Here is a 27,956-nt window from a genome sequence, read left to right on the forward strand (position 1 = left end):
GCTGATTCCTCCCAATCCTTTGTTCCTTCCACCAACCCCCCTTCATTGTTTGTTTGCTGCGCTCATCGTTTGTGAGCCGACCAACCCTGTAGCCTGTTGATATTGATCCCCGAGTCAATTAGAGCTGGCACACTTGTAGCTCTTCCCATGATCCATAGTCTAAAAATGTAACCAATTATCGATCCTTTAGTTCACACAATGTATTTTTCCCGTGATATAAATCATACCATCAAGACGGAATTACAGTCCAACACAATATAGGAAAAACATTATTTGCCTTGTCACTCATCTCAAGGTGGCTTTAGTCGTTATTGACATTTTCCTACTGGCAGAATGAGGTACGACTAATCAGGCTTCATGATATAGTCGTCGAGACAAAAAAAAATAGACACAAATGCTGATTCTACCGTCCATCAAAGTCTCTGCACTGTTTTCTTAATGTCCTCAATCACCTCTTGGATAAACACATTTCCTTAAATGGAGTACACACAATAAATGGACACATAATAATAAGTGTTGCCACCAAAATTCCCCTCACATTTTACAGATATCTAGCTTGGCTAAATTGATTAAAAATGTCCATTCCGACTCTGAATATGCATTCAGTGGTGGAGTCACACACGCCACAGCCTCCAGCAACAACTGTTGAGGCTTCATTCCATCCAACAACTGAAGCAAAGCTTTACCAACACAAACTACACTAATCACATGCACTACGATGCCTTGTAGAAGTGGGCCGAAATTTTTAGTCACGTTTTGTTGCTTTTTATTCCCTGCTTGTAAAAATAGAGCGGTTTGAAAAAGTCTTCAGCAAGTGACATGTGCCAATGTAAGCAAGTTAACACGCCCATAACCACATATGGAACTGTGCATATGAAACATGTAATTAAATACACAGACACACACACGCACGCACGCACAGTCGCACACCCGCAGAGTTCATCATGCAGTCTCTCCACTCACACATGAATGTAATCCTCCTTTAAAATATTCCACATTTCAGATATCCTAACATTCCACATAAAACAGCACGCAGAGGGCGACTCACAAGGAGAAGTGCATCATGGGAACTCCCGCATCTCTTTTTGACACAAGACCTCATTGCACACAGAAACCACAGACCAAACGCAGGCAGCGTCCCTTGCAAAAGTGTAATCTTGTACAGTAAATACTCTAAATAAAGTTATATTTAGCTTTTACAGACAGCGACACACACAGTTGTATCTTTTTTCAAAAATACTGCATATAAACAAGCAGTAAGTGTACTTGGTTATTCCTGACATAACGTATATTAGTAAGTATTGACGTGTAAAAAGATGACTTTTCTATCAACTGAGTCTAATTGTTTTTATATTCAACATGGCCCAAATGATTAAAATGTGTATAGGATACAGACCTACATAAAAAGTCTATCACCTAATCAAAGCAGGGGAGCATATTTTAAATCAAACTCAAGCCAAAACCAACTATATAAATGCTGTAAAAGATTCCACCCACCCAGTCAGCAATAACAAAACAGAATGTAAAATGTAAAAAAAAACATTTTTAAAGCTTACACAACGCTACTGGGCTTTTTCATGGTGTGCAGGGAAAGAACTTTATAGAACACAAAGTCGAGTGTTGTCCATTATGTCGCTACAAAGTCCGAGACTGTCTGCAACAGCAGGCTCCGAATCCACATGGATGCTTTTCTTTAAATATGGCAACCCAGGAAGAGACACGGACTATTGCATTTGTTCTGCCAATTAGTTTCTGGGAACACGTTCAAGTCCGCTCGCCATGCCCTGACGAGAGGTCACGGATCCACACCCACTGTAGGCTCAATAGCGTGATTGTTTTGAAAGAGCGATAGCGAGAACGTAAACTAATCCTTCGGTGACTAATTCCCATCAGGCTAATTTTGCACAAGCCGTCTATGTTGTTTGCTTGGAGATGAGCTGTCGCCATCACGAGAAAGGAAGTCATGCTATGCTTGATTTATACAAATAAGGATGTCAACACCATAATCGCCTTGAACGTTGTCGATAAAATTATCAACATTCCCATAAGCCATTTTCTGCAAAAAAAGATGTGAACTTGATGAGGAAAAACATTTAAACAGTGTCCTGCTCTCCTTCACATCTGGCTTTGATTCCATCATCATGTTTGTGTGGACGGACTCTTCCACAGCTGGCCTTCCCTGAGCGCTATGCGTCATATTTTCGGAGCGCTCAGCTGCAAGGATGATGCTAGAGTGACGACATTGTGGCTTAAAGATCAGAAGTGTGCTGAAAACCTGCGTGTATGAGAGTAGGATCATTACATCTACAAAGACCAAATGTGAGTAAACGTGGGCGCTCGCAAAGCAGGCACCACTGCCAAAGCTTGTGTCATGCGTCAGCAGCTATGAGCTCAAAATGCAATAAGATCCTACAGAAGCACAACAAATTGCAACCTGATTTGACGAAAGTTGAGGCAGATATTTTCCATATACTTTACTTTTCTGCTAAATGCATACTCTGGATCCGATTTGGGTGGGTTTTGACATAAGGGATGTTATTTTCGTTCCAAACTATAACTCTGAACATAGTGGTTTCTTTCTTTTGGTATTTTGGTATATGAGGGAAGGTAGAAAGGGTTGTTTGCGCCATTGTGGGAGGGGACACAGCAAACTTGTTTGCTATTTAATGGAAGTGGCTCCATTCATTCCTTTGAAATTCAGCGTACGAGAGGAGGGTTAGGGCGGAAGGAAAACCAGCCACCAGTCCTCCAAAAATACATATCAAAAAGTAATTACGTGTAAAATCAATTTTGCTGCACAAATTGTGCTTCAATCATTGCACAAAGCCATTTCATGGCAAGACATACTGCTGCTCTATTTTCAAAACTCAAAAACAACCCTGCTTTTGGTCCATCTGCTTACAAAAAAAAGAAAAAAACAAGAGCGGTGAGACACTAAAATGACATGAAAGCTGATCCGCTCATCAAAGCACTCAAGTCTGCATCTGTCCAGCCTTCTTTCAGAGACACTTAGTCTCTGGTCTGGCGTCTCCCTGGGGAGCATCTCAATCATTATGATAATCAAGAAGAAGTATATAGTTTTGTTGTTGTTTTTTTATGGTCCAACTCATCCTATGATATCATTTTCTAAACCACAAAGTCATGTATTTAAACCAGCATGTCTAAAATTGTCTTTTAAAACAAGAACTTCATTGCGCTAGCAATTATTTTTTTCGTAAAACTATCTAAAGGGTGCTTCTGATCAAGTTTTGTGGTGGTCATGTTGGAGACTTCTAAAATATATTCAATTTCAATAGGAAAAACTTCAAGCAAGGCATAAGCAACATGAGTGGTGTCCATTGGTGGAAAAATAAGCCATTTTCACAACTTTCCAGGAGGCACTACTGTGTCAGATGAAAAAATACATATTTTTGAAGCTCCTGAAAAGCTCTGTAGTTTGTCTGAATATTAATAAACAGTAATCCACTAAGATTCTGCTAAAGCCAGGGAACACAGTGTGCTAATACATTCATACTTTAGTAGTGAAAAGTACAAGGTTATTTTGACACCTCTGCAGAAAAACTCCCTGCATTACACTTTTTATGCAGCAAACGGCATCTTGATGTCTCTCCAGAGACCATAAAATATACTCGTGCTGACAGTTGGGCAAAGACCTCGAGATGTTTTTTCCTGCATGCAAGTAAAGACTCCAGCGGAACGGACGGTTGATGCATATAACAGGTGTGGGGCATGCACAGTGGCGCGAGTGAAGCTTTTATTGCCAGTTGTTCTCTTGTGACAACAAGCAGCCCGTGTGCGATGCGTTCGCTCAGCTGGAAAGATGCCTAACAACCTCATTGAACTTTGCAAGGGGAAAAAAAAAATGTTTTGTTTCATGATACCACGAGAGGGAGACAAATTCAGTTGTGACATTTAAGGACTCAAAACTTGGCCATGAGCATGAAGGGTTGTTTGTTTATATGTGCCCTAAAATCATCTGGTGACCAGTGGCGACGGGCACCGTCCTTCTTGCCCTCAAGTCAGCTGGGAAACTCTCACTCGCAACCCAAATGAAGATAAGCACGAACGAAAATGGATGGACTCACCGAGATCATCGCAGCAAACCTCCATGGAGTCTGAGGAGCAGTCGCTCAGGTCCTCTGGCTCCTCCTGAGCCTGACACCTGCAGTAAAATATCATTTTTTGAATGACAACATTTTGATCATAGTCCAATTAAAACAGTTGCCGAAGAAAACATCTGGAATATAGCAGCTCTTTAGTCGTAAACTATGTTGGTTGCAATTATCCACTTGGTGGGTGGGCAAAAACTCCTAAGACTGAAGTTATATTCCCAGTAATTGTTCCAACAATAATATCGTGTTCCTCACCTGTACCTGAAGGGTGCGACCATGTTCACCCTTCCCGGAAGTTTGGTTTTGGAAGCACAGATGCTCCTCACATCTCGTTGGAAGCTCCCCATTCTCTCCAAAGACTCTGCATTCCTATTGTCTCCTTTGGAGTAATGTTTCCGGGACAAAATCGCTTTGTCAACACTCTGAGCATTGTCCATATTGGTATGGCGATATTTTCCAAAAGTCCAGTTCTTATTTGTGTTCCTTCTAAGCTGAAGGTCTCTAAGGGCACCCGTGCGGAGGTCCAATGTGTCTTTTGAACGAGGGGCTTCCCTCTTGGGAACGCGAGGGCTGCTGTAAGCCGAGCACGTTCCATCACTCCGCCGCGTCGCTGCCGCCGTGCTCCTTTGCGAATACACGGCGGAACTTTGCTCCACAAAGTTCTTCAGAGATGAACCTCTCAGCAGCAGCTCGGAGGATCCGGAGGAACAAGAAGGAAGTCGTCTTGTGGAGTGCTGGAAGTGCGTGGTGGGATTTGGCAGGCCACCGTATGGCAATTTGGAGTCCGCTTTGGAGAAAGGCATCTTGCGTTGGTGTTGATGCTAACTATGAGCAACCAGCTGCTGCTTTGAGCAAGTCATGCCTGCAAAGACAAAACAAAACGGATCCATGAGCAGCCAGACTATTGTAACTGATGCAACAATGGGCTCATTATTAGCACAACGGTTCAGATGTCCGGCCTTCCTGCATGGAGTTTGCATCTTCTGCCTGTGCTTGCACAAGTTGCACCACATGCTCATTCAATTACTATCATTAGCTATAAATGTTATTAAATATAATTATCCTGTCAACAAGCTCACATATTTTGCTTGCCATTTATTTATTTATTTTTTTAAGTGTGGTAGCGTGAGTCAATATGCATTTGCAGCAACATAACATTGACTTCATACAATGAATATGGAGTTGAGTGGAAAAGCACCACTATTTGTGGGTGAAATGCAGAAGTCTTGAAAGCACCTTGTGGTGATATTGACTCACATTTAAAATGACTTTTGGAATCTTTTGGGACAAAGTGGCAGCGTGTCAAATCAAAATGGCACCAGAAGGATTATTTAGTAAGAATAAGGGTGATGGTTTGCCCAGTAATGGCGACGGTGCAAAGGGGGGCGTCTGGGCCACAGACGGAACGTTTTCTGACCGCAGACTTGCTGACAAAGTGGGACAATAAACGACGGTTGGAGCCCATGCCTTTGTGGACTCCAGCGACACACTCACCAGTGGATCAAACTGTACAGCTTGCTTGAGGGGACGTCATAAATGACACAACGAAGCAATGTACAGTTCACATGTGTAGCATATGGTTGGAATGTAGTCACGGCACGCTCGTCGGGTGTGTGAAACACGCTGGGAGTGAGTGACACGGCTCGGCTCACGCGGCGTGCAAACACAGCGCTCCGTGACACTTCAAAGATGTACATGGGGGCGGGGGGCTTAGTCGCGTCCTATTCCACAAACCGCATCCATGCTATCTATTTGAAAGTGAGAGCTAAGGCTTCCAGTTTAATACACACATAATATTTATGCATGCAAATCAAACGTGACCTTTTCTACTAGTGGACAAAAGAAACAGCACAATGAGCAGCGGTGGCTGCAGGAAACCTATAATCATCCCAAAAAAAAAAAAAGATACTTGCACCAGGATCCACTTACTGGAGCTCATAAGACTTCAGAAGAGTCCATTTGCTCAATGCTATAAAAAGAACTTGTGCTGAAATATAAATGAGCAAACCTGGCTGCATCATTTCATGCTTTATTCTCCTCTTTGAATCTTACGTGGCATGGATTGAGGTTGTATTAAAATTTGATTATTCCCTGGCCTCCTGCTCTAGAAGAATAGTTGAACATTAAATTTTCTCAACACTTTTTGATCCACTTTTTATTTATAGCAACCCACATTGCTCATTTCCTTTCCCGTCGGCCGAAAAGCTTTGCCTGTGAGGAAGTAATGTCTGCAAAACACATGGCGGGGTCGCACACACACATGTGCGGACTAGACAGTGTTAACAAAAAATGTTGCTTTTTGTTGATGATGGTATTGTATGATGTTAGTCAACACAGATTTCGTTTGATCAAGGATTTCCACAGTCAAGTAAAAAAACAACACCACGCATTTAAACTTGCAGCCAATTCAGCTGCTGCTATTGTGGCATGAATACGTTTTCAACGAAATGATTGCAAATTTTGCATGAAGCAGGACTGATGCAGTGTTGTATTTAGAAGATAGGCTACTGTTGCATAACAGTGGAGTTGATTTTTCTAATGACCCACATACACTTGTCGGCCAGATGCAAAGCAACTCTAATATCACCCTTGGTCATCATTGTAACAAACACGAGTACAGAGCCAATCTCTTAAAAAAAAATTCAGCAAGCCAAGAACAAAGATGTCGTATATTAAGTACTATAATTCATGCTCCTGATAGTATTTTGACAAAAGCATGTCAGACATTATTACAACATAGGCAATATGGTGAAACAGTGGTTAGACCAGGGGTCTCCAATGTGGGGCGTGAGGACCACATGAATAATGTGCCGGACTGTTCTAATAATTGCTCACTTGTGGTAAGACATTGTGCAATTCTAGAAATGTTGTAGAAGTGATCATTGAAAAATTGCAAACACTAGAAGCAGTATTTTTGTTTGATCAGTGTCTTCATAAAAAATGTAAATATTATCATTGCAAACAAAGCGCTGAAAAGCGCCTGGAGGAGCTCACTCGGCTTGTATGAGTCAGCAGACATCCTCATACAGATACAGAAGTGCATTACAGGACTTGCCCCTGCATCCAATTACACATTTAATGACTGCCAGCCAAATGCATTACAAGAAGTTGCAGAGAAGAACAACAACTTACCAGGCAGGCTCACAAATGGCACGATCATGAAGCATCCTCCCGACAAGTCTTTCTTTCCACCCTTGACGGGACATCCTTCAGTAGCCTTGGGGTGGGGTGAGGTGCTCTCCTCTCTGGTTGTATAAGCACACTCTAGTCAGCCGCATCCTCCGTCACCCTGGCTATAAATGCCAACCCAGGCTAACTGGACCGCTCCCTCCAAGAGCTATAAATGGCACCTGGTGAAAAGGTTCCTAATTTTAGCCAATTGTCCATCTGTCTGTCGCACGGCGGCTTGGCAGCACGTCTTGCTCACAGCCGGAACCGTTTAACTGGTCTCATTTAAATTGTAATGGCGCATTTTGGAGCTCGGTCTCATTTTGGAGCTGCTTGGGCTCCCTCAGCACCACCCTCAAGGGCAAAACACAACAAAAGTAAAGAGAGACTCGGTCGACATGTACTGCATATAAGTTGTAAATAAAGCAAAATATAACTTAAAAGTCAAAAGAAAAATTTGCCAATTGTCTCAAGCAAGAAAAATGATCTCAAAAACACTTGTCTTGAATAACCCCCAAATCCAAAAAGGGTTCCATTTACGTATATAAGAAATATTAAATATCATATATTATGTTGGCATTTTGAAATATATTAAATATGTCTTTGAAGCCGCCAGATGGACCACAACCAAATTTAGCATGAGCCGCGAGTCATGAGGCAACACCTACACTGGTGTGAAGCGAGCCAGAGGCGTATTGGCGCCTTTTGGTTGGTCCGTCTTGCACGTTAGAGAAAATTGCCTTCCTTGTGGGTAGACCTTTGCCAACCTTTGGTCATAAGTAAAGAGGATTACAGTCTCACATATCCAGATAAATGATTGCAATATACACACACAGCGCAGACGGAGTTTGACCTTGACACATCCAAATCCTTATCTGTCATATTACATCCCAAGCTTGGGGAACACAATCACAAGTTAATAAGGGCTGCTGTGCAGATAAAAAAACCCACACACACACGGCAGGTACAAGAAGATGACTGCACCGACTGATAACAAAGTTCCTCTCTCTTCCCGTTGTTCGTTGTATCGTTTTCATCTAATTAGTAACTATGCATGTCACACAGTTGCCTGCACGTCCTACTTTGGATAATTCGGTACACACACACACATACGCACACATGCACAGAAATACAGGGCGTGCCGAATAGTCTTCTCACGGATGTCCTCTAGTGACGCATAGGTGGAAATGCATTGCTCCACAATCAAGTGCACAGAATTTTTATAACTAATCACAGGCAAGCATTACATGAAGCAGTCATTAAAATATTTTTGGATTAACAATTAAGGCTATTCATAAATGTGATGAAACCGTTCATGTTATTGATGTCTCATTTTATATCAATTATGATTTAACAAGGTAGGAAAGAATGATCAAAATGCAACATTTTATTTGTAGACATCACTGCATGCGTTTACATCTATCAAAGCTCGTACAGCATTCCTAGGGAATCACCTGGCACTCACCATGGGAAACTTGTTAGGGACCTCTTTTGTAGCAAAATCGTTAAAAAATTCACATTTTCAATTGTATGTACTAAATAGTTGTCTTATATTTTTTTACTTTTTTGCATGAGGCTATGTGCGGTACGGGATACAACTGTCACTGAAATGAATTGGTTACGATTTTTATGAGTATCTACAAATTATTTGAATAATTAAAAGTATACAATTAAAATGGATGGTAAGAGTAATAATTTAAAATACATACAAAATAAATGATGTTAAAATATGGAAAGGCATTGAAAACAAATATATTTTTTGTCTCTATGCACCACACCTCATGCCCAAAGTCAGCAGGGATAGTAATCGTGACCCTGAAACATTCTACAAAAACTGGATGGATGGCTACAAATACAACACAAATAATCGAGTAATAATAATTTGAATATCAACCACTGAATTCAAAATCATAAAGATATTAAACTAGCTGTGCTTTGTTTGTGTGCACCAAAGAGTCTTATTGTAAGCACTATTGTCTTTGCAAAGCGTTTTATTGTTCAAGGTTGAATCTGCAAATGCATAATAAAAATAAAAATATGAAGCAAAGTGCCAACTCACCTCTTCCTGTCTTATCTTGCCCTGTCTTCCGCTTAAGTCTCAGAGAGGAGAGAAGCTGGCGAACGTGGCGTGCATCCTGCTCGTGCCTGCAGCCCCTTATCGCGTCTTGCTTCCCGTCGTCTTCCTCTTTCTCCGGATTACTCCACCAAGCGCCTGTCACCCCTCTTCCTTCCTCTCTCTCCCGCTTTCATAGACGAGGCCACGCAACGCAGCGCCGAAGCCAGGGTGAGCCCTGTCCGAAAGGCTGGCTATAAATAGACATCTTGAGTCCGCCGTTGTCTCTTCGCATGATGCTTGAAGCGAGGAGGACACAAGCGGGTAGCATCACTTGCTCCAGCAGCTTGTAGCAAGTCCTCCCAGAAGCGTGCATGCAAGCTGGTCCACCTGCAAAATAAAGGGATAGAACATGGAAAATTGTCTTTTTATGGCTTGTATACAAATACAGTCGAAATGAAAAAATGAAAGGTCTCCTGCCTATCTTTAAAATATGTCAGCAGTGGGCCTCTATTAAATTTCAGCTAGATTGGGCTAAGATCCAGAGCAACTTTCAAAGTGGTTCTTTCATGGTTTTAAAAAAGTCATCATGTTCTGAGATATAGTTTTAATGTTACAAGAGAAAAGTTACGCTACCAGACAGAAAATATTGCAGCAAACCTTTACTTGTCCCTGGCAAATAGATCCTTGGTGAGGCATGACACAAAATATGGAGCTCCATGATTGGGTTCCTTCGGTTCCTGTGCGACCAGTATCGGTCTGATGGCCATCGGGCTCTCTTTTGGAGATAGGGTGAGAAGCCCGGAGGCGCGCACTGCTGCTCCATATTAGGAGGAGCTAGATGAGGTGGCCGAGCATCTTGTTCAGATGTTTGGACACTCGCATGCACACACACACACCTCTAACTCCTCCCCTGATCAGCTCAGTGTCCTGGGAGCTACTCTGTCTTTGCCTTAATCTCAGTGGACATCTTTCGTGAAGGTGAACCAAGAGAGACTACATCCAAGCAGGTAAACTTAATCTTAAACTTCTCTCTTTTCAAAATATGTTGGAAGATGTTTGCGACCTCCTGGAAAGAAGAGATAGTCACAAAGTGTGGTTTTATTCCAACATTTCTGTTGCTCTGGGATACTTTATCTTGACCTGGTTAGCGCCAAGGAATGTCCTGTTTACAAAGGACGAACTGGTAGATTATCCTTCCACATTCTTGCAGGGTGAGAGGCTACGTGTTTTCCGAGTGTATTCCAGCTATTCTTCACATACTCCAAAAGTGTCTCTTCTCCATTTAAAGGTATAGTTGAACGGTTAACCTGCTTGTACGCAGGATGCCTTTCGGAGGGGGGAACAAATGTGGCTGCTGCCAGAAGACGGTCTACTTTGCAGAGGAAGTGCAATGCGAAGGAAAGAGCTGGCATAAATCTTGCTTCCTGTGCAGTAAGTCCCTTTACACATAAGATGATGACAGTCAAGTGTTGGCGTGGAATGCGGAGGATTTGGGCAAGCAAATGTTTGCATTGACACGTTGGAGTCCTTATATGGGTGTGCTGGAAACATGTGACAAAGTTGTCCTTTTATGGAAGGGGAAGGCACACACACTCACCCTCAAGCATTTCGGCTTGACGTCATTGAAATCCATCACGAAAAAATCCATCACCCAAATACACGGATGGGTAACAAATGTACTAGAACATTTGAACTTTATTTGGAGTTGCTCAAGGCAATTTAACTGAGGGAAGTTGAGTAATTGTTTTAATTTGTGATGAGTTTAACTGTGATTATCTAATTCTGAACATCCCCAGTTATAAAAGGGTGTGCACACTTGCGCAACATTTTCTCTATTTTTTACATTTGACTCTCCTCGCATTGGAAGTGGTGTGCAAGAAGAATTTGGACAGCACAACAGTGGCTGTGCACGTGGATGAGATCTACTGCAAGTCGTGCTACGGCAAGAAGTATGGGCCGAAAGGCTACGGCTTTGGCGGGGGAGCGGGGACCCTCAGCATGGATACGGGAGAGGGACTTGGAATTAAGCCCCCGGTGTAAGTAGAAAACCTACCTAATGCATTGCATGCATTATTATTTTCATGTAGTGAATAAATTAGGAGAATAAAATCTTTTCTCTAAGTTTTACGGGTTAGGGTTAGGGTTAGGGTTAAGGTATAAAGTTGGAATAATAGAGAATAATTATATTCATGCGAACATTCACCAATGAGAAAAAATATTACAAAAGTTTTAATTTGATGAGAAAAAAAATTCTATTCTATTTCCACTTGTGATAATATTGTAATATTTATTATTCTCATGATAGAGAATGTCCGCACAATCCTACCAATAACCCCAACGCCTCCAAGTTTGCCAAGAAAGCTGCAGGCTCCGATGTTTGTCCACGCTGTGGCAAAACCGTGTACGCGGCGGAGAAGGTTATTGGAGGGGGCAATGTAAGGAAGATCTCTTTTTTTAGAAATTCAATACACGTCTTTTTTTTTTTGTTAAAGATTGGACTTTTTGTGTCTGTCCTCAGTCATGGCATAAAGGCTGCTTCCGCTGCGCTAACTGCGGCAAGGGACTGGAGTCCACCACTGTGGCGGACAGAGACGGCGAGATCTTCTGTAAAGGTACAGCACTATTAAATCTTTGGAATTTTGGAACTCCCAAAATTGTTCTGCTATGCGTTCACAGGTTGCTACGCTAAGAACTTTGGACCAAAGGGTTTTGGTTTTGGTCAGGGTGCTGGAGCTCTGGCTCATTCCCAGTGAAGTCCAAAGTCTTTTATGTTCATCACGCTGCTCTAGCTGCAGACACGCTAAAAACAAAGCAAGGGAAAATCTACTGGGGGCAAAAAGAAGTTATATGAAAAAAAGTTGAAAACATGACGACTCACAGTAACAGAAAAAATATCTGAATGCTGAGCGAGAAATTATATATTTTTGATAGGTCTATACAATTGTTTGTGTAACAAAGTTTCCAAAGTAATGTCGTTATTATGGTTGTAATGTTATTGTTAATTTTTTTCCTCCTAACGTTAGATTTTTTTTTTGTTCAAAAAGAAATTAGACCGTGACTTTATTCTGGAAATATCATGAATATTTCTTTCTTTACTTTTTTAAGTGGTCCCGATGCGCCCCTTGCTAGAAATGCACAAGTGACACTACAGACCAATAGAAAGCTTTCAAACAAATTAGCCATAACATTTCTTTTTTCTTGATAAGCAATGATCTTCACTGCAGCCATGTGTGTGAGCAGAATAGAAGCAAACAGAAAGAGGTCAGCGGCCACATCCGAGCACACTTGTACTTTATTGATTGTGACGTTGCTGCCTTGAATGCCAGCTTGGCGACACGCAAAATAAACATGCAGTATCCATGTCAGTGTCGCCTCTCATTTCTGATGGGAGCAGTGTGTGTGTGTGTGCATGCATTGAAACCAAGCAAAAGAGGAGGGACAAAGGCGGGTGAGGGATAAATATCCCCCCTGCTGTTCTTCCACGCATCACTTGCTATCTCACTTCATCTTCTCACAAAAGGTATGTAAGACCTAATAACATTTTTGTCCTTGAATCAAATATAGACTCCTTTAAATTAAATGGAACATATTACTAATGTTTGTCAGTCCCAAGATAGTCCATTGAAATTCTGTACAACGTTTTGCTTGTTATAGTTTTTCATTGTGATTTTTCTAAATGTACTTAAGTCTGTGGATTACTCTAAATAATAATATTAAGTTAGGCTTCATCTATTGGCTATGTGATCGAGTTTTTGGGAAACTTTCCCAGAAGAGCGAATATATTTTCAAATTGTTGCCATGTTGTTGTGTCATGTCTGCCATCACTTGTCTGTGTTTGCAAGAATGCAATGAGGAAAACAAGAGGGTGCGTACAAGGGATGGCGGCTCAGTTGACAGCTTGATGCTACCCAGCAGACATTTTTACAACTTAGACATGCTAATGCAGGCTAAGCGTACGCGCAAAAAATAAACAAACCGTATTGCACGTACGATAAGATCCAGGCGTGAGTGATTCAATAAATACCCGGCCGCCGAGGGAGACAGTTCCATTCTGGGAAAGGCCAGACACTCATCAATGCGCTGGAATGTTTCTGGAGTGGAAAGTGTATTAAGATCCTTTGGGGGGGCCCCAAAAGGTGTTATTTTTGTCTTTCAGGATCAACTCAGATAATCAAGATGCCGGAGAAAGCGTAAGTGTTTGTTGATTGTCGTCTCTCATCGGTGTTCATTTTTAGAGCACAATTAAGAAACATAATCACTGTGATGACACTCATTTCCAATGCTTCCATTCCAGGCCTGAGGTAAGACCTTCAACATGGTGTTCAGCATGTTCGACCGCACTGACTGCCTTATTGTTTCTTGCAGAATAAATCTAAAATCTCAGCTTCTCGCAAGCTCATGCTGAAGGTGAGGGTTCAATGATGTGTGTGTAAACATGGAGGAGGTCAAGCATTACTGTGTTGCAGAGTTTGATGGTGGCCAAGGCCAAAGAGGATCTAGAACAGGAACTGGTAGAGAAAGAGAAGCAGAAGGAAAAGTACCTGGAGGAAAAAGCACCTCCCATAAATATCAACTCCATGAGCTTGGAGGAACTGCAGGTACTTGTTGTTTTAAGATGTTCAAATGCTCCTTCCTGAAACTTTTTGGCCCATCTACTCAGTCATTCATTCATTGATTCGCAGGCATACTGGTCCCATGAACTTGTAGTCAGCCAATCCCAGGGCACATAGACAAACAACCATTTACCCTCACACTCAACACCGACTGACAATTTGAAGAGGTCAAACGGCCTATCATGCACGTTTTTGGAATGTGGAAGAAAACCGGAATACCCAGAGGACACCTATGCAGGCACAGGGAGAACACGCAAACCCCACACAGGAGCCAAAATGAGTTTTGTGTTGGTCCCTCCGCCAGCTATACTTGGTTAATATTTTGGTAGCAGCCAGATCCCCAGAAGACGGAATTTAAGGGACCCTTGGAAATGTCCCAATAAGACCATTCATGTATCCATGCAGTAATATTCTTGTATTGTCTATGTAGAAGCTTTGTGAAGAACTGCACTCCAAAATCGACGTGGTGGATGAGGAACGGTACGACATTGAGGCTAAAGTCACGCACAATACCCGAGAGGTAAAGGTTGCACGGACAATGTCCACGGTCTTCCATTTCTACACGGTTTCTCTGCTGCGTGGCTTAGATCAAAGACTTGAACATCAAGGTTCTGGACCTGCGAGGAAAGTTCAAGCGACCCAACCTTCGGCGGGTGAGGGTGTCGGCCGACGCCATCCTCCGCTCGCTGCTGGGCTCCAAGCACAAAGTGTCCTTGGATCTGCGAGCTAACCTCAAGTCAGTCAAGAAGGAAGACACGGAGAAGGTCAGCGTACAAGAAAAAAAGAATACACGTTGAAAAAAAGTCCCAAGCTGATTGTATCTTCTACAGGAGAAGACGGCGGAAGTGGGCGACTGGCGAAAGAACGTAGAGGCCATGTCGGGTATGGAAGGACGCAAGAAGATGTTTGACGCCCAGGCTCCTGCCCAGTAGATCTCATTACTGAATAAACCATCTCAGTTCGTTTCAGTCCTGCAGACGGCGATACGCTGAGCGCTCATCGAGCATTTGTGTGTTCTCTTTCATTGCCAATATAATAAACACAACATACTCACAATGTGCCTTAAGTTCTACAGCACGAAAAAATGACAAATCGGATATCATCTTTAGGAAGCTTTTAACTTGAGAGTGTTAGAATAGGCCTCTTTGGCAGATGTGATTACTTAGGTAGCTTGAGCTATACCGTTATCTTGCTCTGACCCCTCAAGTCATCAAAGTATGCCACCATGGAAAAATTCATCTCTCGTGCAGGAAATTTCTTCAGGCTGAATTTTCAACAACAATGAAATATCAGGGAACGTTGAAAGAAATTGAGGTCAGTCGTTCGAATGCTGCTTATAATATCGCATCTGGCGATCTAAAGATGGTATGCAAATATCGTCTCTACTGCGAAGATGTCCAACTACGGTTCTCCAGGACCAATAGCCAGTACGTTCATCTCATTTACAGACTCAGCCTGTCTTCAGTTTGACCACAGGGTGGTGATGTCAACTCACAGTCAACGTCAGTAGCAGTAGTGTTTGGACACAAAGAGTGATTGACACGGAGATTATTTTTCCATCTAGAAGGCTCTCCTACTTCCACAGAGGAACGGGAGTTCTGGCAGACCTTTCTCCTGATTGCTCACTTAATCGGTCGACCACCAGATAAAAGAAGGGCTTCAACTTGTTATTACTTAGAGACGGACGATGGAGACCACCTTTTAACCAATACAAACTTTTCTGTCCCTTTCCATATTTTTTTACTGAATGCTTTAAATCTGATGAAATATACAAATCTGCATGTGTGCAGGGGTTGAATGTATTTAACTCGCCACAAATCCTCCTCTCTCACACAAATTCATAACATTATTGATTCCTTATCGAGATGCATTTTAAACACATAAGATTACATTGTATTGTTACAAGGCCACATACAGCAGGTGTCGGTGTTATAAAAAAGTACGCAAGAGTGTAAAAGGGATGGCGCCATGTGCACCCGTCCATCTCTGGGCCTTCACTACCCCCTATGGGTATCAGCGGCATTGTTAAGCTGACTGACAGGTTCTCACATGCAGCTGTGTTTCGGCGTTCTTCAAAGGTTGAAGATGGCCTGACGAAGGGACTCGCCATTGGATCATGACTCCACTTTTGGCGGCGGTTACACAACCGTGGCACACGTTCAGGAACCAAGGCCACAATAAAAGACTTCTTGCAAATCAAAGAAGCAGGACGGGGGGGCCCCCTGAGAGCCCACCGGAGTAAGTTTACACATCTCACTAAGCCCACCTTCTAATCCCCCCTCAGTGTCCACGTCCAGGTTTTTTGCAGTGTAAAAATAGTCAAAGCACGTCCAGCGAGAATGTACATTTCAATAGCCATCTGTTTGCAGGTATGTGCCGGCCGCCATTGTGCCGCCATGTGATTTTGAGCCCGGTTTAAAAGCTTACCCGGGTCGGGCGGGGGGACAGCGTGGAGCGTTTCCCTTTCTTCCACATCTCCAGGAGCGTCCGGTGAGTATGCAGTTGTTGTGTTGTGTGATATTCTTTTTCGTCATAAAATGATTATTTTGGTCTGGTTTTTAAAAGTGGTCTCGTCGTGCTGCAATATGTCTGACGGTGAGGAGGCGTCATACGAGTGAGTACGAGACAACATGGCGGTGCGATGATATGACGGGGACATGGGTGACTAATGCCTTACTTGTGTTGTGTGTGTGTATTTTTTTGCAGGGAAGACCGTAAGTCCATTGACACCTATGGTGCTATATGCAAAACGATGCATGTCGTTAGTCTGATATCATAAATGTCATTTTTGGAATATACACATAAAAAAGTCGACAAAACAGTTGAAAGTCAGCTTGATTCCACTCAAACTTTGCCGATTAACATGACGAAAAATACGATAAGCCCTTTGCCACTGACTATCATCATCATGTATTTTATAGATAACAAATATAATAAAATATCCATATTGAATGAAACTGTAAAAATGATGATATAACTACAAATTGTACATTCTTAGTTTTCATTTAATAATGAGAACATATTCTATACTGTGCAGCAACAACAAAAGGGACCAAGTTAAAAAAAACTGTTTAAAAAAGGCAGTGATACATATTTTCAACTATTCAGGTCGACAAAACGAGTTGAATATTTGTCTTAAGTGTAATTCCTTCTTTAGCTACTGAGTAATCTGCGGTTGTTTGTTGTGCAACCTCAGGGTGCTTTTGAGACGGTAAAGGTCGCTCACCCTTTCGGTCAGCTTCATGCCTGCGTTTTTTTTTTTTTTTTTCCTTTTGCTGCTTTACGCACTTAAGCCCGATGCTTACCGCGCCTGAGTGCTAAGCCGTTGGCTTCCCTGTGCTCCTTTGCTATTTTGTCTTGCTGCCACTGTACGGGCAGCTGTGCCTGTCCACCGTGTTGACCTTTATCCCTCGCTGGATGCATCCTCCATCTTACATATGTTTCAGCATTCGTCAAACAACGTTTTATTTCTAAAAATACCTCTGACCTAAGTAAGCACTTGTAACATTATGCACAGTGTGAATATTAACACCACTTAAGAATAAGGGAAGAAAAATAGATTAAGTGCGTAGAATGTTTGTATTCATCAGTGCTATCTAGTGGTAACCAAATAGAATGCAACAACCTAAATTCGAATCACCTATTGTTTTTCAGCATGACGAAGGACTTCTAGTAATCTCTCAAGTAAAATCTTTATTCTTCTCTGTGGTGTGCCAAACAAACATCTATTTTCACTTTACATAGATGTATTAATTGTAAATCCATTGCACTTATTTAATAATTCTAATGCACTGAATAATAGTTCTTAAAAAAGCTCAATAAAACTGCACAGTCTAAACATCTCAATCGGAACCAGTACTTAGACCAAACTTGAAGAATCACTGCCCTACTTGTTCCGCAGGGTGCACAAGTTGAACTATTTCCCAGAACCTAAGCCTGAAAAGGTACAATGGCCACCTTATTTGCCCCATGCACCTGCGTCCAAAAGATTGAATTACCCCCATGAGGACCACACAAGTGCAAGAGACCACAAGTGCAACTGCTGCAGGGAAATAACAGAAGGCAGCACTGTCAAGAATCTCGGCTCATTGCACTGATCGCGATGGACAAGCTTCCATTCTTCTTGTCATCATACAAATAATCACGCTGCTTTGTTTGCTGCTAACTTTCATGCTTGCTTTGCACAGAAGGGGAGGAAGAGGTTGCAGAGGAGGAGGAGGTGGTAGATGGAGGTAGATCTGCACAAGCCAGTGTCCTCCGATTACAAATAAATGCCTCTTAGGCACTGCTTAATTCATTTGATTAATTCATTTAACCACATCTAAAGTAAGTGCCTATCAAGATACCATACAAGTATGTACAGACTGCTGCATGCAGAAAGTGTCTCCAAAAGGTTTGAGGGGGTCTGCACCTTTAGATGGTTTTTAACCAGTGGTTTTTTGACATTCTATAGATGGCGAAGAGGAACATGAAGAAGGTGAGGAGAAATAACTATATCATACGATGTATTTTATATTGCCGATATTCAAACATTTTTTTCCATCTTTTATTTCATTGTGAAAGACGGCAAGAGGAAGTCAAAGTAAGTGTGTTTATACGGCTTGTGTACAAATGAGTACTGTGTGCTGTAGTCGTATTGCTAGAATTTTACAATTAAATATTAATATATGTATATATTTGGTTATTAGTACAGGATTTACTACTAAATTGCTTCATGTATATTCTTATATTTATATTAAATTAATATTTTTTACAAATGATTTTGTTTTAATTTATATTATCATTTATCAAATGTTTTTGTAGATTATATTAGACATGTTTTATGATGTATTATTTTCATAATCATGTTTTCATAATCAAATAAATATTTTATGTACTATATACTGTATTACTATTTTTGGGGAACATATTAAAATGATTCTTCTATTTTTTCTTGCTGCTTATAATTTGTGGTCAGGCCTGGTTTTGTCCCCTGTTTGGCTGCCCCCAAAATTCCAGAAGGGGAAAAAGTGGACTTTGACGTGAGTTGAACTTATTGATGGCTCTTCTCTAATGACCCTAATATGTATGATTGATTGATTGATTGATTGATGTCTTTCAGGACATTCACCGCAAGCGTATGGAGAAAGACCTGACGGAGCTCCAGACACTGATCGAGGATCACTTTGAGAAGCGCAAGAAGGAGGAAGAGGAACTCCTCAGCCTCACCGACCGCATTGTGAGGCTTGTCGTCGCAGTATTTGTGCTGTCATCAATCAACACGCTTTCATTGCTGCCCTTTGTGACTTTTTAGGAGAAACGCCGGTCCGAGAGAGCCGAGCAAATGAAGATCAGAGCGGAGAGGGAAAAAGAACGACAGAACAAAATGGCCGTAAGTCCAGTCTGTCAAACTCTGCATTTTTGGTTTGGAAATAACCTCAAAAGAGTCACTGTGATTCTTAATTGACACTGATTATTTCAATTTGGGGCAAAAAAACACATTGTATTTTCTCAGGAAGACAAAGCAAGGAAGGAGGAAGAAGAGGCCAAGAAGAAAGCCGATGATGATGCCCGGAAGAAGATGATCCTGAGCAACCTGAGCTTCACTGGCTATAAAGTAACACAACATCATTATGTTGTATTATCCTGATTCGGACATGTATTGGGTGTTCCTAATACTTTGGTTGGGTTCCGTCAGACGCAGACAGGACCCAAGCGACAAACGGAGCGAGAGAAGAAGAAGAAGATCCTCAACGATCGTCGCAAGGAGTTAAATATTGATCACTTGAGGGAGGACAAACTCAGGTGTGGAAATCAATCAATCAATCCATCGTCATTCAATCCATCAATCCATGTACACAGTATATGCTCGTGTCTATGCAGGGAAAAGGCCAATGAATTGACGGAATGGTTGCGCCAGCTGGAGGCGGAGAAGTTTGAACTTCAGTACAAATACATGAAGCAGAAATATGAGGTGATTGGATAATCAATCATTTTATTGTTTTAATCCTCTGCCATGTCTTATCTTATACTGCCCCTAGGGTGGCCAAGGCAGGCACATCAAAACGAGCAGCTTGTTATTATTTTTAATTTGAATTAATTATGCCATTGTTTTATTTTGATTGCTATTTCTTCTTTTTTTATTGGCATCTCCATTCATTACATTATGGAAAGATGACGTTACAGGTGATTTGAGTTACGAGGGTGGTCAAATTAAACTCATCTTAAGCCACCACTGCAATAAATTCATTAGTATGTAGTATAGTTCTTATCTTATCTGTACTATTTTGTGCCTTATTAAACTGCCATTAATTGACTGCACAAACGCAGGTGACCGTGCTGAGGAACCGCGTCAGTGACCATCAGAAAATGTAAGTACAGTCAATATTTCTGCTTTCCACACAAATAATCTATCAACATCGACAGATGCTCAATGGATCTTATATCCAAATAAACAATGTGGAGAGGGGGGGGAGGGGGGGGGGGGGTCTTAAAAAGGCAGCCGGCCCCAAAGCAGCTGCAAGAGTCTGCTGCCAGCCTGCTAAGTGGTCAACGTGAGGGCTTAAATGGGACAAAAAGGTGCTTCAAGTGAGGGTGTGTGACAAACGCAAGCATAACTTGAGGGGAGGGGGGGCCGGGAAGATGAGGTATAACAGCTGGGAGATCTTAAGTGCAACAAGATCATTTGACGACCCCAACGTCATTTAAATCACGCTGGAATCCCCCTCAGACCAATCATACACTGACTATTTCGCTCAGAGCTTACTTAGATATGAGGTCATTTGTTGCTACGCAGAATTGGTACGGGCATAAAAATGGGTGCCCCGAAGTGACTGAGGATCAGAGGGCTATAAAAAAGAATCTCTGCTAAGAATGACAATAGGTTGTCAACTGTAATATTAGGTAGCTCAGCATATTTAGCAAGGCATGCCAACATTGTCCCGGTTCCCTTATTTGATTGCTTGACATTTGACATATGTTGCCATGTCAGAATTGGTAGGGGACTGCAGAAAACTCAAAAGTTAAGATAGGACGAGTGGAGAGAAGTTTTTTTTCCAGTTGGGTATTATAGAAAACAACTCCCAACTGCGTTTAGGAATCTTATTTTAGGAAATCCTATCTTACCTTGAGGTAGGAATCCTAAGTAAGCATCTAAACATCTATGATTGACTGATGTCTGTTAAGCAACTGATGCAACATTGTGTCTCGTGAAAAGCCGTCTTGTCCACAATAACAAACAAAGGGGATGGATGATGGTGTAGTGGTACACTTAGCTGTCCACCAGGCACTATGAGCTCGACTCCTGCATGTGCGTGCATGTGCGTGCATGTGCGTGCATGTGCGTGCATGTGCGTGCATGTGCGTGCATGTGCGTGCATGTGCGTGCATGTGCGTGCATGTGCGTGCATGTGCGTGCATGTGCGTGCGACACACCCACACACAAAAAAAACAATTACTACCTAGCCGAGCATAAGAGAGGTAAAGATAGAGAGACATAAACTAAGTATGGATAGCACCACTCAACAGCGTAGAGCTTTGAATTTCAAGAGACAGCCAACATTAAACAACAAAAGTTCCTCAACTCGGGAACTTGCTTGTCAGTGACAGTGCAGAACAAATGACCACAGACTCTGCAGTGCAATAGTATTAAAAATATCATGACTTACCCGAAATCACGGAGATCATAACGTTGTTGCCAATTAAGCCCAAGGAATCTCCTTCCACAGTCATGTCTTGCCACGCAGTCCAACATTTTACGCACATTTTACGCACAACATATGTGCTGTGTCGTAAATGAAAACGCGTAGTTTCAGGAATGTACTTTAAATGAACAAAATAAAACGAATGCATGAGAGCACTAACGGAACGTGCGTAGCCTACTTTTTTTTCCCCCCGTAACCTACATCTTGCATGCTGCATTCAACTGTCATTTAATTGTTTGCAGCCTACCCAACTCTTGCTTAAGTAGTGTCGGTTCCATCTAGTGGAGGGGATAATCATAACAACATTGCCCGTGTAATGCGCTCCCTGACCTCTGCTTATTTGAATTTTGCTTTTTTACAGTTCAAAGGGCAGAAGGAGCAAGCGAGGCCTGAGGAAGTAAACACAACACAGATATACAGATATCATAATTTGCCTTAATTTGAAAAAAAATGTCATCATAAATGTGAAATAAAGTGCATACATGAATAAAAGTGTCACAAAGACCCTTTGTGTCTAAGTTTCTTTCGCTTGTGGGAGCTAAGGGCCTCTAAAGACAGCAACATCAAATCAAGATGATTTTTATAGGCTGCATCCATGGAGACTCTTCTATTTGTACGAGTGCAAAAAATGTGTTTTAAATAAAGCCTCATAAATTGTAAACATCATCAAGCTCAAGTCAAAACTTAAGAGATCGGCCAGGTGTGCAAAGTAAAGAGACCTGTTTTTCTTTTTCCTGTAAACCAGACAAGCGCCCAAAAAAAAAAAAAAACCATCGTTTTTGTTCTTTTGGCATGCATATGCAGTCACGCCCAAACAGCCACTCTATGAGACACCCTGGGAAGATTTTCAAGTAGAAAAACTCCCGGGTTCAAAGGATGCATCAATTACAAAGCTGCTATCAAATATGAGGACCTTTCTTGAAATGTCATTTTACTTCTGTAGATGTTTTTGATTGAAATAGCTGTAAGCAAATTCAACAAATGAATATTTTCAGTTCTTTAAAATCTATAAAAAGTCTTTTTGGAGAATACTTTAAAGAACTTGAAACTATTCTCTAAGCATTGATGACTTGTAAATATTTAGCAGTCGCCTTTGAAGGCCAGACGGCCAGTGACCTGAAGTCAATTTTTGACCCTGAAAACTTTATTGACATTTTTTTAAAACAATCACTCACCAATCCAACTTTAGAGTTTAAGAACACAAAATGAAATGAGAAAGGTTGTCGGCACGCACAGAATGACCGGGCCCCTGCGTCCTAGTCGATCACTTGTACCGACTTGTGGGCCGCCGTGGTGACGTCATTGACGAACGATGATTTAGTCATCCCTTGCTGCAGGACAAAAAGTCAAAATCAGTGCAACCTCTGCAGAAAGCCTCCTATGCAACCTGCGCTACCACATTCCTGGAAACTTAATCCAGGCAGCTGTTTCTCACAAATACCAGTGAGAGGTGTGGAAGCTGGGAGCCCAACTCACCCTCTTTAGGAGGTTCTGGATGTCCTTGTCAGACCATAGCTGGTAGAGAAACACTGATGCCGACTTGCTGGATTTGGGAAAATATCTAAGGGATCAAGCGCAAATGTTAGACATTCAAGCATTTTTCCTTCCTTAACGATCAAAAAGTTTTTTTTTTACTAGCCTGTTCTCGCTGAGCTCCTTCAGTGAGTTGATCAAGCCACCATTTAGCAGGCGCTTGGCGCTCTCGGGCTCCTTGGCCACCAGGAAGTTGGCAGTCTGGCACGCCAAGGCCAGCGTGTCGTCAGACTCGTTGCCCTCCTTGGTGCCAGCGCTCAGGATGCCCAGGAGGTCAGGCAACACTTTGCGAGCTGCCACAACAAAATTTCAAGCTTGTAGATTATCGGTTCAGCATGTTTTCATTTGCCTTCATAGTGGATTCCTACTAAATAGTAAATTGGCACTGATGAGATTTCTCACCCAAGATGCCTTGCAGGTTGGGGTTCTTGCTGAAGTTCCGCATCAAGGCCACTGCGTTCCTCTGCAGGGTGACTTTGTCTGACTTTAAAAGCGGGGTGATTACTTGTAGGCCATCCAGTTTTTGCACCACCGTCTGGCTCATGACGTTGGAAACCTAAACACAACTTGTTTTGTTTGCACAATTTTTTGTTCCATCCCCATAATAAAAAAATGGATTTAAAAACGTGAGATAGCGATAAACCGCAATGAGGGAGGCCACTAAATGTTCAATACGCTCGGTCGGGCGCTTACGATGCCTTCCTGGGCTGTGAGGTTCAGCAGAGCTCCACAACAGGCCTCCTGAGTTTCATCCCGATGACTTGAGCCCAATAAGGTCAAGTAGTTCTGCAGGGTTTTGGAGTGGATGAGCCAGCCGGCCCCAGTCGGGTTGGGGTCCTCTACCACTGGGAAATCAAAGTAGTGCTGAACACAGAAGGGGAAGTTTGTCATTGGATGAGCTGATTCTGTGGACATAGCGGAGCCTTACTTTGTTGTCTGAGCTTTTGCTGGGCGGACTGAAGCAGGTGATGGGCCCGGCGTCACCTTGACTGTCTACGGGGCCAACGGGCTTCGCCAGCGCCGTGATGCGATTGAACAAGGCCGGTGCCTCGGCCTCCAGGTCAAAGGTGAGGTTGTGCAGGATGCATGCGCAGTTCTCCACGCACTGTTTGGAAAAACGCTCATTTGAATTGGGGTAGGCATATATGAAATGATCAGACCATGATCTTGTCGTATTTGGTGTTGACTTTTTCCATGTAACTTCATCACCTTATCATCTGTCCTGCCAGCATCCACGCAGCCTTGAAGGTAAGCGACCAGGGAGTCCACCAAACCTCGGCATTTCCTCATGGTCTGTCGGTTGCTCTGCTTTGCACTGCTGAGGTTTCTATCACAATCCAAAAACAAACACGTAACATTCATGAACGAGATCTCCCACACCCAACAATCAGCATAGCAAGCTTCTCTGGATTTTTTTATCCCAAATATTACTGCCAAAAGGTGAAATTGTGGAAAGTGCTAATGTGCAAATTTGTCTGCCACAGTGTGAAAATCTTATCGAGGTTTGCGTCCTAGATAAGAAAAAGGTGATTTGCAGGCATTGCATAATCTAACTACGGAATAGTCATTTGATTAGAAGCACGAGTTGATGCTTTATGATCCTCTCTGGGTTAAATGCATTGCCGTCATTTTTGCAACAAAATGGTTGATTGGGAAAGTGTTTTACCGCAGGCAGCTGGTGGCGTGAAAGAAGGATTCCTGATCGGGCCCGCTGGCCGTGCCCCGCTCTGGGCTGGTGGTGTAAGGCAGGATGACGCGCTCCATTAGGACAGGAAGCGTGCTCTTGAGGAGGTCCGTCTTCAGGCTGTTAGCAGACGACAGATTCCATAGAAGACCTGGGGAGGGGCCATATCAATCACGTCGCTGCCTAAAATATTCAACAGAGGATCTGGAAAGTTTTCAAAGCGCTTGACTTTTTCACGTTTTGTCGTTGGCCTACTTTCTGGGAAAACACTTGTTTGTAGTTAAACGTAACACCGCTTGGAATTGCTGCCTTGTGATTGACAGGAAGGATGAAATATGTGTTGTACCGGTGAGCTGCCTCTGAATCTCAGTGGAGTCAGTTTCACGGAGCAGAGCCACAGCAGACGCGACGCCGCCACAGTGTTGGATCTCCTCCTTGTTGTCGTTGTTCTTGAAGGCCAGGTTGCGCAGGGAGGCCGAGGCCGTCTGGCTCAGATCTGGGTTCGAGCTGTTCAGCAGCGCCACCAGCGGAGGGATCCCCTTATACTTCCGCACCTGGTGTACAAGATTTATAGTATTTAATCATGCATGCATTCATGACGCTTGTTCTCGTTAGTTGCAACTCACAGATGATTTACGAGGATAAGCGCTAGGATTAGTGAGTGAGGCATCGAAGATCCTCCGTGTTGGGCAACTCACATAACAATGTGAACTTTGAAGCTATAGCGCTAATCTCCAAGCAAGTGAGATAAGTCACCTCTTCCTTAGCTTTGTCATCAACAAAAGTGTTGTGCTGGATGTAAGAGGCTCCGCAGAGTTGGTATTTGATGTCCTCGTTGGACAGGAATTCCACAGCCTCCTTCATGGTGATGTCAGCCGTTGCACTGTTTCCGCTTGACCTGCGAGTACAATAACCAAATTTGTCTCACATTTATCCGAAAGTCCAAACCGAACCCATGGATGTTGTGTAGCGTTGAAGAATCACACCGTATCCTTCTCTTACCCAGAATTCCCTTTGCTAGGAAGCTTGCTCTGCTTGGTGAGACTGTCATCGATGAAAGGCTTGAACTGTGTTTTACTGACGTCAAGCGGACTGGTCCGGAATTTCTGACTGGTGCCAATGACCTGCCCGCCGCCGCTGCGCATCTCCGTTCTGTAGCTTTTGCGGTTGGAGAGGACCCAATGCGGAGGCTCCATGTGTGCGGGTATGGAGCGCTGCCGGTTCAGGTCAGGCTCGTCGCGGTTGTGGGCCATCCGGCCCACGGAAGTGGAGCCGAACGCGTAGCGACGGTGAAAGGTGTTGGTGGTCTTGGCAGCGCCGCTAATTGTGTTGTTGTATGAGTGGCGGTTGAGGCTTTTCTCAACAGGGAGCTGGAGGGAGAAAACAGGAGAACAATTGGATTGCGTTTTCATGCATTTGGATATCAGACATAACATATGGAGAATGATACATTTCAACTACTACTAACTCCAACCACACTACCCATAACCATAAAAGTTATTTACTAACCATAACTACCCCCACCCCCACTGTGAAAAAAATAACAACCGTAAAGCCTGACCCCGCCAACAGAAATCTAGACATACTCACAGTTTTTAGTTGACCATTCCCAAAGAAGACATTTCCCTTCGACATGCTGGACTCGAACATTTCATCATTGAAAGGGCCTAAAGTGAAACAGAAAAATAATTACACCGATATATGACCTCAAAATCATTATCTCTGGAGTTCAAAGCTCTTAGAACTAATCAGAGGAACGACATTCCTAAAAGACACAATTGGCAGGGGAGAGCAGATCTAAAGACTTGCAGAGAAGTTTACACTGGAAAGTAAGGGTGCGCACACTTCAAAATGAGGACAGTAGGTATTTTAATTAGGTAGCAATTTGAAAAACCTGTTTGTTCATAGTTACAATGGCTAGATTCAACAATACAGAACTGTAACATTCTGTCTCAATCATGCTATCTTATTAGTCTGTATTATGGTGACATAATACTTACAATACTTTCTCACAAGCAGGCTTTACGGACGGTTATACTACGAAGTGTAAACCCTCCAGCTTACGTCATATCCAAACAGTCTCACAGAGGTCATAGTATTGTCGAGTTTATGGCAGCTATTATATGACTTTTATGGGACCCACCTTCAATACACCAATTGGTCACGCAACTATGATCAGACGCACACAATTATTTGATTTTTCCTTGTGTCAAATAAAATCGGTGGTTTGACTGCAGGGCATACACGGTGAAAATATGAACCCAAACTAACAATATGTACTATAAAATACCACTGGGCAATATTTTCAGAATTGTAAATACTACAATAGTAGTATCTGCACTGAAATGAAAACATCACAACAAATAAGATGCAAAAAGATTATTATAAGATTGTTACAAAAAGGTGCCAACCTGAGATTAGTATTAAATGTTCTGTACAACAAAACTTGACTGCAGTTTTCCATAATACTAATAAAGTAATAAAACATTACAGCAACGTATTACGATAGTCATATAAATGCAGAGTGAAAACTGTGGGTGCCAAAATACATGAAATAAAATATGATTTATGGACTGATAACGCAATGAGTAATATCAGAAGGGCTTTCTGACCTTCTGATTGAAATCCAAATGAATGCTTGACGCATTGGAAAATGATCCAATTCAAGTTGTCGGTTTTACAGCAAAAAACTCAATTCATAAACTGTTATTAGCACAATTGGCACAAGTTTATGCAACACTAAACACATTGCTATTTAAGTTCTTACTGGTCGGAGACAAAGAGGTTGAGCCAGTCCTGCTGCTGCTGGAGTGCCTGGACCTGGTCCTCTGCACGCTCTGCACCTGCTCCAGGACGCGCTGCTCTCCGGAACGATACTGTTGGTGCCCCGAGGGCAAGGCCAGAGAAGTGTCGTCCACGGGGCTGATGGACAGGGCCGATTTCAGCGGATGGGCGCCGGCCATCGTGACGGAAGATCCGAGGCTCTCGAGACGCGGGGATGAATGAGCAGAGTCGGGCAGTTTGACAGGCGGGGGAGGAAAGGGGAGGAGGGATGGAAGGAAGGCGCACCTTCGCCAGACCGCGCCCTTATTGACAAGCAGTGAGTTG

At 42.6% G+C, this 27,956-nt stretch overlaps 4 protein-coding genes across 6 annotated transcripts; 3 read left to right on the forward strand and 1 right to left on the reverse strand.

Annotated features, from left to right (window-relative positions):
• Nucleotides 1–10,180: 10,180 nt before the first annotated feature.
• On the forward strand, nucleotides 10,181–12,701 carry csrp1b (cysteine and glycine-rich protein 1b). 2 transcript variants are annotated; one of them, XM_088388692.1, is made up of 6 exons: nucleotides 10,181–10,343; nucleotides 10,658–10,767; nucleotides 11,204–11,372; nucleotides 11,642–11,771; nucleotides 11,855–11,948; nucleotides 12,013–12,701. In XM_088388692.1, the coding sequence occupies exons 2-6, from the start codon at nucleotides 10,659–10,661 to the stop codon at nucleotides 12,087–12,089; spliced, it is 579 nt and encodes a 192-aa protein (XP_088244818.1). In that variant the 5' UTR covers nucleotides 10,181–10,343; nucleotide 10,658; the 3' UTR covers nucleotides 12,090–12,701. The 2 variants fall into 2 exon arrangements, with proteins under 2 accessions (XP_088244818.1, XP_088244819.1); XM_088388693.1 differs by lacking the exon at nucleotides 10,181–10,343 and having other exon boundaries at nucleotides 10,639–10,767.
• A 118-nt stretch (nucleotides 12,702–12,819) lies between these two features.
• On the forward strand, nucleotides 12,820–15,005 carry tnni1b (troponin I type 1b (skeletal, slow)). Of its 2 annotated transcripts, XM_088388695.1 has the most exons (6): nucleotides 12,820–13,526; nucleotides 13,631–13,743; nucleotides 13,803–13,934; nucleotides 14,380–14,469; nucleotides 14,537–14,713; nucleotides 14,780–15,005. In XM_088388695.1, exons 2-6 carry the CDS (start codon nucleotides 13,735–13,737, stop codon nucleotides 14,879–14,881), a joined length of 510 nt encoding a protein of 169 aa, XP_088244821.1. In that variant the 5' UTR covers nucleotides 12,820–13,526; nucleotides 13,631–13,734; the 3' UTR covers nucleotides 14,882–15,005. The 2 variants fall into 2 exon arrangements, with proteins under 2 accessions (XP_088244821.1, XP_088244820.1); XM_088388694.1 differs by having other exon boundaries at nucleotides 12,820–13,743.
• A 3,397-nt stretch (nucleotides 15,006–18,402) lies between these two features.
• Nucleotides 18,403–22,135, forward strand: tnnt2b (troponin T type 2b (cardiac)). Its single transcript, XM_088388690.1, has 10 exons — nucleotides 18,403–18,426; nucleotides 18,513–18,531; nucleotides 18,907–18,970; nucleotides 19,051–19,167; nucleotides 19,243–19,320; nucleotides 19,444–19,545; nucleotides 19,627–19,733; nucleotides 19,812–19,902; nucleotides 20,259–20,299; nucleotides 21,993–22,135. Exons 4-10 carry the CDS (start codon nucleotides 19,069–19,071, stop codon nucleotides 22,030–22,032), a joined length of 558 nt encoding a protein of 185 aa, XP_088244816.1. The 5' UTR covers nucleotides 18,403–18,426; nucleotides 18,513–18,531; nucleotides 18,907–18,970; nucleotides 19,051–19,068; the 3' UTR covers nucleotides 22,033–22,135.
• A 618-nt stretch (nucleotides 22,136–22,753) lies between these two features.
• On the reverse strand, nucleotides 22,754–27,906 carry LOC148391344 (plakophilin-1-like). The gene is made up of 13 exons (XM_088389719.1): nucleotides 27,616–27,906; nucleotides 26,439–26,515; nucleotides 25,851–26,218; nucleotides 25,605–25,746; nucleotides 25,195–25,402; nucleotides 24,831–24,999; nucleotides 24,374–24,491; nucleotides 24,093–24,269; nucleotides 23,858–24,028; nucleotides 23,567–23,720; nucleotides 23,271–23,457; nucleotides 23,108–23,192; nucleotides 22,754–22,962 (listed from the first exon to the last, which is right to left on the reverse strand). Exons 1-13 carry the CDS (start codon nucleotides 27,809–27,811, stop codon nucleotides 22,888–22,890), a joined length of 2,127 nt encoding a protein of 708 aa, XP_088245845.1. The 5' UTR covers nucleotides 27,812–27,906; the 3' UTR covers nucleotides 22,754–22,887.
• Nucleotides 27,907–27,956: the final 50 nt, after the last annotated feature.

Source organism: Syngnathus floridae, chromosome 11 (genome assembly GCF_059516105.1).
Source record: "Syngnathus floridae isolate MCC-2025c chromosome 11, RoL_Sflo_1.0, whole genome shotgun sequence".
NCBI lineage: Eukaryota > Metazoa > Chordata > Actinopteri > Syngnathiformes > Syngnathidae > Syngnathus > Syngnathus floridae.

Coding starts and splice junctions, on each gene's coding strand:
- tnni1b (XM_088388694.1), top strand. Junction 13,935..14,379: donor TGAGCTTGGAGGAACTGCAG/GTACTTGTTGTT, acceptor TTGTCTATGTAG/AAGCTTTGTGAAGAACTGCA. Junction 14,470..14,536: donor TCACGCACAATACCCGAGAG/GTAAAGGTTGCA, acceptor TGCGTGGCTTAG/ATCAAAGACTTGAACATCAA.
- LOC148391344 (XM_088389719.1), bottom strand. CDS start 27,811: ATGGCCGGCGCCCATCCGCTGAAATCGGCCCTGTCCATCAGCCCCGTG. Junction 24,492..24,830: donor CACGCCACCAGCTGCCTGCG/GTAAAACACTTT, acceptor GGATTGTGATAG/AAACCTCAGCAGTGCAAAGC. Junction 23,193..23,270: donor AAGGAGCTCAGCGAGAACAG/GCTAGTAAAAAA, acceptor TTGATCCCTTAG/ATATTTTCCCAAATCCAGCA.
- csrp1b (XM_088388692.1), top strand. CDS start 10,659: ATGCCTTTCGGAGGGGGGAACAAATGTGGCTGCTGCCAGAAGACGGTC. Junction 10,768..11,203: donor TAAATCTTGCTTCCTGTGCA/GTAAGTCCCTTT, acceptor TCGCATTGGAAG/TGGTGTGCAAGAAGAATTTG. Junction 11,373..11,641: donor CTTGGAATTAAGCCCCCGGT/GTAAGTAGAAAA, acceptor TTCTCATGATAG/AGAATGTCCGCACAATCCTA.
- tnnt2b (XM_088388690.1), top strand. CDS start 19,069: ATGGAGAAAGACCTGACGGAGCTCCAGACACTGATCGAGGATCACTTT. Junction 19,168..19,242: donor TCAGCCTCACCGACCGCATT/GTGAGGCTTGTC, acceptor GTGACTTTTTAG/GAGAAACGCCGGTCCGAGAG. Junction 19,321..19,443: donor AACGACAGAACAAAATGGCC/GTAAGTCCAGTC, acceptor GTATTTTCTCAG/GAAGACAAAGCAAGGAAGGA.